This window comes from Bos indicus x Bos taurus, chromosome 18 (assembly GCF_003369695.1).
Source record: "Bos indicus x Bos taurus breed Angus x Brahman F1 hybrid chromosome 18, Bos_hybrid_MaternalHap_v2.0, whole genome shotgun sequence".
NCBI classification, from domain to species: Eukaryota; Metazoa; Chordata; class Mammalia; order Artiodactyla; family Bovidae; genus Bos; species Bos indicus x Bos taurus.
The window spans coordinates 7928707-7941713 of record NC_040093.1 but is presented as its reverse complement, the minus strand read 5'-3'; the positions used below and the strand labels follow the sequence as shown (position 1 = coordinate 7941713).

At 44.0% G+C, this 13007-nt stretch overlaps 1 protein-coding gene across 1 annotated transcript in view; it reads left to right on the top strand.

Annotated features, from left to right (window-relative positions):
- The first annotated feature begins 6322 nt into the window (after positions 1 to 6322).
- The window catches only part of LOC113875845 (zinc finger protein 236-like), a 40789-nt gene continuing 34104 nt past the window's right edge, over positions 6323 to 13007 (top strand). The window contains exons 1-4 of the mRNA XM_027514510.1: positions 6323 to 6605; positions 9832 to 10011; positions 10652 to 10778; positions 11044 to 11136. Of these exons, the coding sequence (XP_027370311.1) occupies positions 9997 to 10011; positions 10652 to 10778; positions 11044 to 11136 (235 nt within the window). The 5' untranslated portion in view covers positions 6323 to 6605; positions 9832 to 9996. The remainder of the gene's footprint in view (positions 6606 to 9831; positions 10012 to 10651; positions 10779 to 11043; positions 11137 to 13007) is intronic.

The following is a 13007-nucleotide window of genomic DNA, read 5'->3' as shown; positions in this document are numbered from 1 at the left end:
CTGTGGGATTCTCCAGGCAAGGATTCTGGAGTGGGTTGCCGTGCCCTCCTCCAGGGAAATCTTCCTGACCCAGGGATTGAACTCTTGTCTCTTACGTCTCCTGCATTGGCAGGTGGGTTCTTCACCACTAGTGCTGCCTGAGAAGCCCTTTTAGCAAACTAATTGAACCCAAAGCAGAGGTTGTGGAAATCTCAGATTTGTAGCCAAGTCAGACAAGTTGTAGGTAACTTGGAGACCTGCTACTTACAACTAGCATCTGTACTGGGTCAGCAGCATTCTTACAGGACCGAGCCCTGCCAGACTTCTGGGGTCTGGCAATATCTCTGCATAGACAGGGTTATAACTGAGTCAGACTTAAGGACCCAATTGGTGTAAAGGAGGTGACAGACATGTCACACGTGTTGCAAGTGTGGCAGTAGTGTGAGTAAAAGAAATACAAGCATAGATTTTTTCCAACATAGACCTCAAGTAAATTCAACCTTTGATCCAATCAGAAGCTCTCTGAACATTTTTTTCTTCCACAAGAATATCAGACTTCAGGCAAACTGGCTGCACTCAAGGTGTTACTGCCTAAGGGCTCAAGGGCACCATCAACTTGCCAGTTTTGCCCAAACTGATGACCAGAACGCATCTCATACCACATTGGCCTTGGCAAGGTGCTGGCCTTGGAAGACTTAAGGTGCCTGTGACCTGTGACCATCTCTTGCAAAGAGACGAAAGCAGTGGGGTACCCATGTCTTCCCACCCAGCAAAGTGATAACAGCTGTTAAAGCCATTCCCATCCTAAAGGCCAGAACCTCTCTGAGGTCACGGAGCCATGTGATGTCATAGAACCTGTGCGAGGCCAGAACTCAGGAAACTAACCCAGAGCCCTCAGCAGATACACCTCCTCCTGGGCCCTGCAAGTCCCTAGCAACAGCCACAGATGCACTATGGGGAGAACACATTAGAAGGAGAACTGGTTTTGGACCAGGTTCAGGCTTTGGTAGCTACGGAAGGACTCTTTGGGGGCTCAAGCTGGTGAGCCTGATTCTGGGTAAGAATCCCCAGTGAGGGGTCTGTGGAGGGTCAGTGAAGAGGGAATGCATGCCAGTGTCCATATAGGGGATTTCCTTTGGGTTGAGTCACTGAGGAATCTGGGTGTTAGTAGTGGGGCCTTTGATTAAGGCTTAAGCCGAAGTGTTTAATGATCAGTGGTTCTGTTGGTCAGGGTTTAGGGTACATGTGTTAAGCTCTGCAAGACTCAGTAATTGAAAACTGGATGGAAGGTGTGAAATTAATGAGCACGGTTTCTCCCCTAGGTTAGCAATTTAATATCCAGCTCCTGTTCTTGGACAGCAAGGAGATCAAACCAGTGACTCCTAAAGGAAATCAGCCCACTGCTCAGCAGGCTCTTATTGACTTTTAAGAACTCTGTTCTGGATATCAGTTCTTTATCAGTATAGGGCTTATGGGATGAATGTGTTGAGATACTTTTGAGAGTCCCTGCCCCCCCACTGTCCCCCCCACCCCCCACTGGCTTTTTTTTTTTTTTTTGGCCTATGGACCTCTAAGTGTTCCAGCATTATTTGCTGAAAAGTCTATCTTTCTTCATTTTGAATAAACTTTTTACCTCTGTGAAACACTTGAGTGTAATTGACTTATGTGGGTCTTTTGGGATCTCTATTGTATTCCTTTGTCCTGTATTTTCTCCTTTCACCAATACTACTGAAGGTTTATAAATCTTGAAATCTGTTGATGTGAGCTCTATATGTTGGTTCTTTTTGGTCAAATTTTTTTGCTATTTTCAGTGGAAAAATCTGGCAAATATTACCTTTGTTGTCCCTTTGATAGCCTAGACATGATGTTATTAGAAAGGGACTTCGATTCGGAGGTGTCTTTTCCAATATGGATAGCCCTTGTTTAATGAGGAAAACAGACTGACCTAAAAGAAGGTCAATATCTCAAATACCTAATCAGTACTCCTCAAAATGAAGACAGGAAAAAGAGAAAAGGGTGAGGAATGGTCACAGAACAAGGGAATTCAGGAAAACATGATGTTTAAAGGCAGTACTCCCTGGGTTGAATCCTGAGACAGAAAGAGGACAGTAGTGTAAAAAGTTGTGAAATCCAAATAGAAACTAATTTAGTTGAGTGTCATAGCAATGTTAATATCTCAATTTGACAAACGTATCATGGTTACATAGGGGCTACCCAGGTGGCTCACTGGGTAAAGAATCTGTCTGCAGTGGAAGAGATGAAGGAGGCTTGAGTCTGATCCTTGAGTCAGGAAGCTCCCCTGGAGGAGGACATGACAACCCACCCCAGTATTCTTGCCTGGAGAATCCCATGGACAGAGGAGCCTAGCAGGATGCAGTTCATAGGGCCGTGAAGAGTCAGATGCAACTGAGCACACACACACCAAGGTTATATGAAATATTCACACGAGAGGAAGTCAAATGAAGGTATATATGCATTCTTTGTAGTACTTTGTGGCTTTTGTGTAAATCTAAAGTTTTCTCCAAATAAAAATTTAAAATAGGTATTTGTAGTTGTTCAGTTGCCCAGTCACGTCTGACTCTTTGCGACCCCATAGACTGCAGCACATCAGGCCTCCCTATCTCTCACCATCTCCCAGAGTTTGCCCCAGTTCACGTCCATTGCATCGGTGATGCCATCCGGCCATCTCATCCTCTGGCACTCTCTTCTCCTGTCCTCAATATTTCCCAGCATCAGGGACTTTTCCAGTGAGTCTGCTGTTCACATCAGACGACCATAATACTGGAGCTTCAGCTTCAGCATCAGTCCTTCCAAAGTGTATTCAGGGTTGAATTTCCCTTAATATTGACTGATTTGTTCTCCTTGCAGTCCAAGGGGCTTCCAGGAGTCTTCTCTAGCACCATAGTTCGAAGCCATCAAATTTTTGGTGATCTGCCTTCTCTATGGGCAAGCTCTCACACCCATATGTGACCACTGGGAAGACCACAACCTTGACTATATGGACCTTTGTCAGCAGAGTAATGTTGTTGCTTTTCAAAACAATGTCTAGGTTTGTCATAGCTAAAATAGGTATAATAACTGGACATGGAACAACAGACTGGTTCCAAATAGGAAAAGGAGTACGTCAAGGCTGTATATCGTCACCCTGTTTATTTAACTTATATGCAGAATACATCATGAGAAACGCTGGACTGGAAGAAACACAAGCTGGAATCAGGATTGCCGGGAGAAATATCAATAACCTCAGATATGCAGATGACACCACCCTTATGGCAGAAAGTGAGAGGAACTCAAAAGCCTCTTGATGAAAGTGAAAGTGGAGAGTGAAAAAGTTGGCTTAAAGCTCAACACTCAGAAAATGAAGATCATGGCATCCTCTGAGTGATATGGCTGAAAAGTACATACTGAGAGAAATCTGTCATCATTTCCATCACCCTAGAAAGTTATATTTCCCAGTGCAGAAAAATAAGCAATTATTTATTTGGGACTTGAATGAACAAGCTAATGGACTAATCAGTTTTTTGTCACTGAAGGGAGTAAGCCACTGGAAGGCAGTTCTAAAGAACATAGCTGTCTTCTAAATTGTGTGTGATTAGAGACTCAATATAAACAGGGAAAAGCAAAATGAAAGAGGATCCTCAGAAAGGACAGGAATTGCAGTTTCTAAGTTGTTCAGTCATTGAGTCATGTCACCTCTTTGTGACCCCATGGATTGTAGCACGCCAGGCTTCCCTGTCCTTCACTATCTCCCAGAGTTTGCTCAAATTCCTGTCGAGTCAGTGATGCTATCTAACCATCTCATCCTCTGCCTCCCCCTTCTCTTACCCTCAATCTTTCCCAGCATCAGGGTCTTTTCCAATGAGTCATCTCTCTGCATTGGGTGGCCAAAGTATTGGAGGATCAGCGTCAGTCCTTCTAATGAATATTCAGGGTTGATTTCCTTTATGATTGACTGGTTTCATGTCTAAGAATGGAGGAAAACATAAGAGATGGGAGGTGACATTCTTAAAGGATGTGGTGAAAAAACTTTGTCTAAAGGGCAAAGCTCTCAAAACTCTTGAAAGCTGCTGCCATTTCAAAAATTCCAGCTTCACTGTTACCTGCTGAACTGAGATGTGCTTTCTCTTCTTTCTCCCTCTTCTGAGAGTAGGGCTCTTGGCCTCTCACTATCCTGAGTGCATGCATGCTAAGTCGATTCAGTCGTGTCCGATTTTTTGTGATCCTACGGACTATAGCTCACTAGGCTCCTCTGTCCATGGAATTTTCCAGGCAAGAATACTGGAGTGGATTGCCATGCCCTCCTCAGGGGATTTTCCAGACCCAGGGATTGAACCCAGGACTTCCACATTGCAGGCGGATTCTTTACTGTCTGAGCGACCAGGGAAGCCCTACTTTCCCTTAATTTCCTAACTATCCTGTAGTTATCCACCTATCCAAGTTATAAACATTTGGGTCTTATTCACAGGAAAGGAAATGGAAATTTTCCATACTGTGGCTGTCTTGGAATTCAATCTGAAATGTTGGGTTATTGGATAATTCACTCCTTCAGATATATTTTAAAGCAACAACATTGTGCAAGACACTGTACTCCACACTGAAGATAAATCAGAGACCAACACGGGCAAGGGAATACCCCTTATGGATCTTACAGAATAGTGAAGAAGAGACAATCAATAGATACGATGTAACCAAGTGATAAGTCCTTTGAAGAAAAAGCCTAGTAATAATTTATTGGGTGTCCCAGGGGGAAAGTGAAAGTCACTCAGTCATGTCTGATGTTACTGGAGTGGGTAGTCTATCCCTTCTCCAGGGGATCTTCCCGACCCAGGAATGGAACTGGGGTCTCTTGCATTGCAGGTGGATGCTTAACCAACTGAGCTATCAGGGAAGCTCCAGGTTGAGCTAGTGGTAAAGAACCCACCTGCCAATACAGGAGACATGCTGCTGCTGCTGCTAAGTCACTTCAGTCGTGTCCTACTCTGTGCGACCCCATAGACTGCAGCCCACCAGGCTCCCCCGTCCCTGGGATTCTCCAAGCAGGAACACTGGAGTGGGTTGCCATTTCCTTCTCCAATGCATGAAAGTGAAAAGTGAAAGTGAAGTCGCTCAGTCGTGTCTGACTCTTAGCGACCCCATGGACAGCAGCCTACCAGGCTCCTCTGCCCATGGGATTTTCCAGGCAAGAGTACTGGAGTGGGTTGCCATTGCCTTCTCCGGCAGGAGACATGAAACTCCAGTTAAATCCATGGGTGGGGAAAATCTCCTGGAGGAGAGCAAAGCAAGGAGTGGAACTCCACTGAAGCAACTTAGCACACATATGCATGCTTTAGTAATAATAGGGAAGGCTCTCCACCCCAAGCTTTTCTGGATACTATTTGAGCCAACACTGAAATACTAAAGGAAGTCCCCCATCATAATATTGGTAACTAGAGAATATTCCAGGACTGTTTCTTTTAACCATGGCCTGGTTTCACAACAGCCTGATTCACACTTAATTTTCACATTCTTTGCCGTAAATCTTGGGTTACTGTCCCCATCACCACCCTTCTGTTATGGCAGGATGGATTCAGGTTGAGCTTTTCCCATTGACTCCACACCATTAATGGCCTTACTTCTGGTGGCCTTTTCCTGAGCCCCAACCCCCAGTCACAACGTGGGTAGCCCCTGCCACTCCTTTCCCTCCTTAATGGCCAGCCCCATACTGTAGCAGTGTCTGGAAATCTTTTTTCTCTTCTTAAAATCAGCTTCCTGCAAGCTATTTTCCCTCCGGAAGCTCTCCTTGGAGTCCGTTTACCCAATGTATTTTCTTTTCTCTTTCTGGGAGTGTGTTCTTTGCTGCCAAGCCAACCAGTGAACTCCTACCTCTCTGGAATTTTTTTTTTTTCATACAAAGTATAAAAATACGGATTTATACAAAAATTTATACAATTTACGTATGTAATTTATACAAATTGTATATTGTATATAATTGTATATAATTTTTACAGAAATTATATACAATTTATACAAAATACGGATAATACATGCCGAAGCCGTATTTACTTCCATGACTAGCCTTCTGAAAGCACCTTAGCCGGCATTATTTTTGCCTCATGAAGCTTGAGACTGAAAACGTACCTATTTTCTGCAAGAGTCGAAATGTGAGGAAATGAGAGAATTTCAGTGGCTCCTCACCCTCCAGGCCATCCCAGCTCCTGGCCTCCAAATCCATCCCTGGACTTTCCGTACGTCAGATGTGCCAACATGGCCGTCCCCTTGGGGGCCGTTGTGATCTGGGCGCAGACATATTGCCTGTCTAGGACGTAACGGAAGTTGGTTCATTAGCTCCAGTGACAGCTCAGATCCACCTCGGCATCCGTAGACAGGTCTAGACTTCAAAGCAGTTCACCGAAGTAGGAGGGCGTTTAGCTTCCCGTCGGTCTGGGGAAAATCTGTTTAGTGTGTGATTTTTGTGCCTGGATTTCCCCCCACCCCCCCCCCCCCTTTTTTTTTTGTCGTCACAGTAGTGGTATTGTTTCGCCCAGGGTGATACGTGGACTTGGTGCTGTCTGGACCCTTGGGATTATCTCCACAGGGCAGAGGCATACGGCAGAAGTGCCGAGGTGGTTATATGTAAGGGGAACCAGGTGGGTACTGGATTTGGGAACCAGACGCGGAGTTAGTCTGTGGTTTGCGTTGGGGGTGTCCTGGGGGTCAGTATGATTAGATTCTGTAGAGATCAGTGCTCTTCTTCCAGTTTTCAAGGCTTGGGGTTCTGTGGATCACTCCGATTGCAGGGTGTACAGGTGGCATTGACGACGATCGCAGTGTCCGATTCAGATTGGGGATTTAATTCGGGGCTCAGTGATGGCGGGGTGTGCCTGGGTCATCTCATAAGGGTGTCAGTACCAGGTTTCGGGTTCATAAAGAAGCGACAGAAGACCGTACATCCCAGGGCAATAGTTCCAAACCATCTATATTTTATCTTTTGTGTACGTGTGTTTTCTTTTTAAATTCATTGAAGTATAATTGGTTTACAACATTGTGAATTTCTACTGTATAGCAAGGTGATTCAGATATATATACACATTCTCTTTAATATTCTTTTTCATTATGATTTATGACAGGACATTGAATATAGCTCCCTGTGATGTACTGTAGGACCTTGGTTAGCCTAGTTGTTTAGCTTTTAATCGAGAAGTTGACTATAGAAGGAGAGACTGAGCCAGCAATGCCAATCTGTCTTATATTGTCTGTGCGGCTTTTGCACTGCAAAGATAGAGTATATCATGACAGAGACATTTTGGCTTGCAAATTTGAAAATCCGTGTGTACTTTTTGCAGAAAATATTTGTCAACACTTGCACTCACCTCCTAATAACGATATATTGCAACAGCACCATTACTTTGGAGAAGGAAATGGCAACCCGCTCCAGTATTCTTGCCAGGAGAATTCCATGGACAGAGGAGCCTCGCAGGCTACAGTCCCTGGGATGCAAAAAGTAGGACACGACTGAGCAACTAACACACACCGTTACTTACCTCCCTGACATACGTGAAAACTTTGTTCTTTGCTAACAGAATCTTCATTTTGCTTAATTATCTGGAAAGATGCCTTCTGGCAAGGTCATCCATATTCCAATTTATTGGGAAGTCCTGACTGGTCTTAGTCAATCATGTGGTTTGAGTTCCTATTGCTAGTGATTGAGTTAGTACTAAGAAAAGAGCTTATGTATATGGGGCGGTTCTAACCAGCTATGTATGTAGAAATGTGCTTTGGGGTTTCTAGAGAAGCATTTTTTTCTTTTAAAGTAGTAAGGCCTTGGATCTCTTTTCTCATATTGATCATGATATTGTTGAAAAATTTTGGCCCTGTTTTCTAATGTTAACTTATTCTTTCAGGTTTTCTTTATGGTGTTGTAATTATTCATTCCTCATCATTATTATAGTTTTGCCTGTCTTCAACTGTATATATTTTTATACCACATCTTCCTTATCTGTTCATCTATTGATGGACACTTGGGTTGCATCTGTGTCTTGGCTATTGTAAGTAGTTCTGCTATGAACATTGGGATGCCTAAAGCTTTTCAAATTAGAGTTTTCTCCACATCATGCACTTTTTTTTAATGTCAGACTCAATATTTGTGAGACTCAGTTATGTTCTTGCACATAGATGTACTCCCCCCCCCCACCGTGTAACAGGATTATGCAAATATATAAATATCCACATAGCAAATATTTTGTGGTTTGCATGCCACCGTTCTCTCATGTATAAGTCTTTATTTTTGTTTTATTATCCTTGAAAGATGTAAAAGGTATTCTTAGCATGAAAGCTGAGCAAAGACTGTTGTTTTTCCATAGCATTCTATTGTTTGACTATATGATTTTCCGACTACTTGTGAAATTTGTGTTGCTTGCATTTCCGTTTGTTATGAATAATGTTACTATGGAGATTCATGACAGTGTCCTCCGGTTTAACCCATATTTTTGGAGGGAGGCCCCAGATTTTTGGAGGGATGTATTTCTTAGATGTATTCTTCAGACTGAAGTTGCTTCTGGCTTGGTGAACATGTGGAGATGCAGGGAGAGTGACCCTCCTGTAGGGGGCACTTCTCACCCTTCCACACTTACCCTGTCCTGGGCAGGCACCTCTTCCATCTGCCTGTTCCTGAGTTACATCTTTTTGTAAGTAAATATAATACCTAAAATGTTTCTCTGAGTTCCGGGAGCCGTTCTAGCATATTTTTGTTTGTTTTGTTTTTGGCTGTGCCACACAGCATGTGGGATCTTAGTTTCCTGACCAGGGATGGAACCCACACCCCCTGCAGTAGAAGCACAGAGTCCTAGCCACTGGACCTCCACAAAATTCCCTCCTCTAGCAAATGAATCAACCCAAGGAGGGGTCATTGGACCCTGCGCTCTGTGGCCAGTTGCTTGGAAGCACAGGTGACAGACTGGACTTGTGTTTGCACTTGAAGCAGAGGGTAGAGGCCAGTCTCACAGGATGGAGGCTTTAACTCATGAAATATGACATTATCTCCAGGTACATAGTGGCGGAATTGAGTTGAAGTGTAGGACATCCAGCTGGTGGTGTAGAATTGTTTCCTGATGTGTTAGAAAAAGAACTACGTATCAAATTGGTGTCAGAATCCCACCTTGTTGTGGATGAGTTTCTTGTTATTACACTTCCCTCTTCTGATAGCACCACAAACTGTGTTTTAAGAGAGTTGTTAGTGTTCATTATGACACTGGAGAGTACGTATGACATATAATTTTTGTTTGTTAAATTCTTATGTTAATTAGTACTTTTATACGTTCTTCTGACAACGTAGTCTTAGAGCACTTCAACTTCATTTATATACGATTATTTTGTATTTTAATTTCTTATGTATTTAAAACCTTCTAAGATATTACCAGTATTTTTTTATAACAAAGCATTTCTGCTTTGAGCAGTATGGTAGTTTTCAAAATTAAGTGCATGTAGTCACGGGATGTATACAAATTTTTGAGTAGGTCCCTGACCGCACATGGTTTAGAGGATAAGCAGCGCCTATCCCCCCATGTGGTCCCTTCTGTATAACTGAAGTGCCTGCGATTCTCCTGCTCCCGAGGCCTGCTGCTGGGTGAATCTCTTGTCCCTCATCTCATTTGACAGTCATCCCACTTAAAGTTTGTGGAACAAAGGAACACTACCTCCGTCACAGTCAGAAGCTTAGGCTTTTTTGGCCAGAAGCATAAAATATTCTGGGACTACCAGTAAAGGGACACTCGGCAATGCTGTGGGCATTGGGTTAAGATGAGAACCCAGGATTAGCAATATCCTCTGGGCCCAGAGGAAATGTACCCTCAGCTTGAATTTTCTCTTCCACCCAAGGTCCTGAGTCCCCAGGAGCAAAAGAATCAGTCAAAAGAGGAAGAAGTTATAGGATTTGGTAGCAGCATTTTCTGGGGATATGCTTGGTTGAAGACAAGTTTCAGAACAGAAATTGAGAGCAGATCCACGTGATACATCGACAGTGTTTTCAGAGAACAGAGGAAAATGATCCAAGCCCAGGTGACTTCTGGTTTGTTTTATTCTTTCCTTTGTTCCCCAGTGGGTTTGTAGAAACCTGTAAAAAATCATTTTCGTTATTCTATAAAGTATAAATTTGTATATCTTTTCTTGTTATATATATACACACATATATATGTGAGAATGTAGTGTTTCTAGTTTAACAAGAAGATTTAGTTCTACATACTATCAGATCAGATCAGTCGCTCAGTCGTGTCCGACTCTTTGTGACCCCATGAATCGCAGCACGCCAGGCCTCCCTGTCCATCACCAACTCTCGGAGTTCACTCAGACTCACGTCCATTCAGTCAGTGATGCCATCCAGCCATCTCATCCTCTGTCGTCCCCTTCTCCTCTTGCCCTCAATCCCTCCCAGCATCAGAGTCTTTTCCAATGAGTCAACTCTTCGCATGAGGTGGCCAAAGTACTGGAGTTCCAAGTTCCAATTGGATAAATGAATGGATGACTAACTACACAATTAGAGAATGTTGTATTAGGCATTTGCTTCTTTAATGATACATTAAAATAAAAGCCCTACTGGATACCTCAGTGCAGCCTGTAAAGTGGAAATGAGCAGAACACCTTTAACATTTCTTCCCTATCATCAAGATGACATCATCATTACACACCTCTCTTATTACAGGAAACCCTCACATTTGACGATGTGGCCGTGGGCTTCACGTGGGAGGAGTGGCAGCTCCTGGCCCCTGCTCAGAAGGCCCTGTACAGGGATGTGATGCTGGAGAACTATAGCAACCTGGTGTCTGCCGGTGAGGATGGCTCCCTTGGGTCACTGACCAGGTCCCCAGTCAGTGGCCTTTCCTTTCTCAGCTTCTGAAAGCTCTGGAGCATCTGTGATGCTCAGTGTCCTCTCTGGCCCAAGAGAAGTGGGTGTATTCTCTCTTCTCCTGTGAGAAAAGCCTTGACTCTGTAGGTTGTGAAATTGTTTTGGCCTCACATGTAGCATTCTGCTGTCTTCACAGACCCCAAGGCAAACTCACTGGGCCTAAATATTCTGTCATTTCCCATGAACAGGTTTTCAAGCAAGCACACCAGAGGTAGTCTCCAAATTGGATCAAGGAGAACCATGGATGATGGATGATGAAACCCACTGTCAAACCCGTTCAGGTGAGTGAGAGACCAGCAGGGGGACAGGCTGTGGAAATGACCTTGTCAGAGAAGAGCCACAGCTGTGAGGGGGTTGGAGGATGGGTGAACAGTTCCTCCCTGCATTTCTCTCCCGGTATCAGAGAACTTTTCTTTGTAGGAGTTTCAGTTCAGTTCAGTCACTCAGTCGTGTCCGACTCTTTGTGACCCCATGGACGGCAGCACGCCAGGCCTCCCTCTCCATCACCAACTCCCGGAGTTCACTCAAACTCATGTCCCTTGAGTCGGTGATGCCATCCAACCATCTCATCCTCTGTCATCCCCTTCTCCTCCCACCTTCAATCTTTCCCAGCATCAGGGTCTTTTTAAATGAGTCAGTTCTTTGCATCAGGTGGCCAAAGTATTGTAGGAGTTTAAAGAAGAATGTATCCCTTTTTAGGAAATATTCTGTGTGTTCTGGGATCTGTTTCTTTATTTTACTGCCATCTTGATTTTTGTTTGCCTAGTGTTCTTTTTCCTACCATTTTCATATCTTTTCCGTCTCCATACTCTCCCACCTCATTTTCTATGAAATTCCCCCTTCCAGGACCTCTCGCCACAGAGAAGACTTTTTCTAAAAATGTTTGTTTTTGGCTGCGCTTTGTCTTCGTTGCTGCATGCTGGCTTTTCTCTACTTGCGGCGAGGGGCGCTACTCCCTAGTTTTGGTGCAGAGGCTTCTCATTGCAGTGGCTTCTCTTGTGGAGCACGGGCTCCAGAGCTCAAGAGCTTCAGTTGTTGCAGTTCCCAGGTGCTAGAGGACAGGCTTGATAGTTGTGGCCCACGGGCTTTGTTGCTCCCCAGCATGTTGGGTTTTCCCGGATCAGGGATCAAACTTGTGTCTCCTGCATTGGCAGGCAGTTTCTTTACCACTGAGCTACCAGTGAAGCCCTCCACAGAGAAAACTTTGAATTCCTCTCTGTCTGCTGCCGTCTACTGCCCCTTCCTGCTCCACTGTTCATATTGATTTCCTTTCTCACAACCATCCCATTGGATGCCGGCCCCAAAGTAGACTGGTCTTCACTGGGCCTTCTCTCCGCCCTGAGGTTTTACTAATGTTTTGCTTTCCCTTTTACTCAGTGATCTCTTGACCTTCCACGTTTTCTTCTTTCTAATAAGCTAACAAATTCCTTTGGCTCACTGGAGAAAACTCCCAAGTTGATACCTCCCCACTGTGATCCAGCACAGACTTGGTTCTGTACAATTTCCTCATCTCAATGGCAGCTCTCCTTAGTTCCTAGTAACTATCTGGTTGTGGATCATCTTCCCTCCCAGGAAACCCTACAAGTTAGCTTCTCCCTTACTCCTGTGCAGCCTCCATCCTGGCTAGTCAGACTTTACCTCCACTGTGGCCCCTTGCAGAGCTCTCCTCTGTAAAGGGCTCAGCTGTTCAGGATGAATTTTTAACTAGAAAATTATTTTAACATCCTGCATTCTTAGTTCCAGCCTCAACTCGATCATAATTCTTGCCTACTTCCAGTTAATTCCTTTGTATATTTACTAGTTCTGAAATTTCTTCTCATTTGTTGTAGACCTTACCATCACATTCACTTCCTGAAAGCTTTAATTTCTTTCCCCTGGTATCCTGATAAAATTAAGTACCAGGTAACCACATTCCCTTTCAGGACAAAAAAATTCTCTTTTCTGTGATCGTTATGACAGATCATCTTATTCACACAGAGATTTTCATCTTCCTAAACCGCCCAGTCTGTTCCATACATGGAATAGCTAGCTTTCTTGATTCCTTCCTCTATGAATTTTTTGATAGTGAAGTGTAAACTGGAACATTACAGCAGTCTGAGCCACTCAGACAGGAAAGAATTCACCTGCAAGGTAGTAGACCCAGGTTCAATCC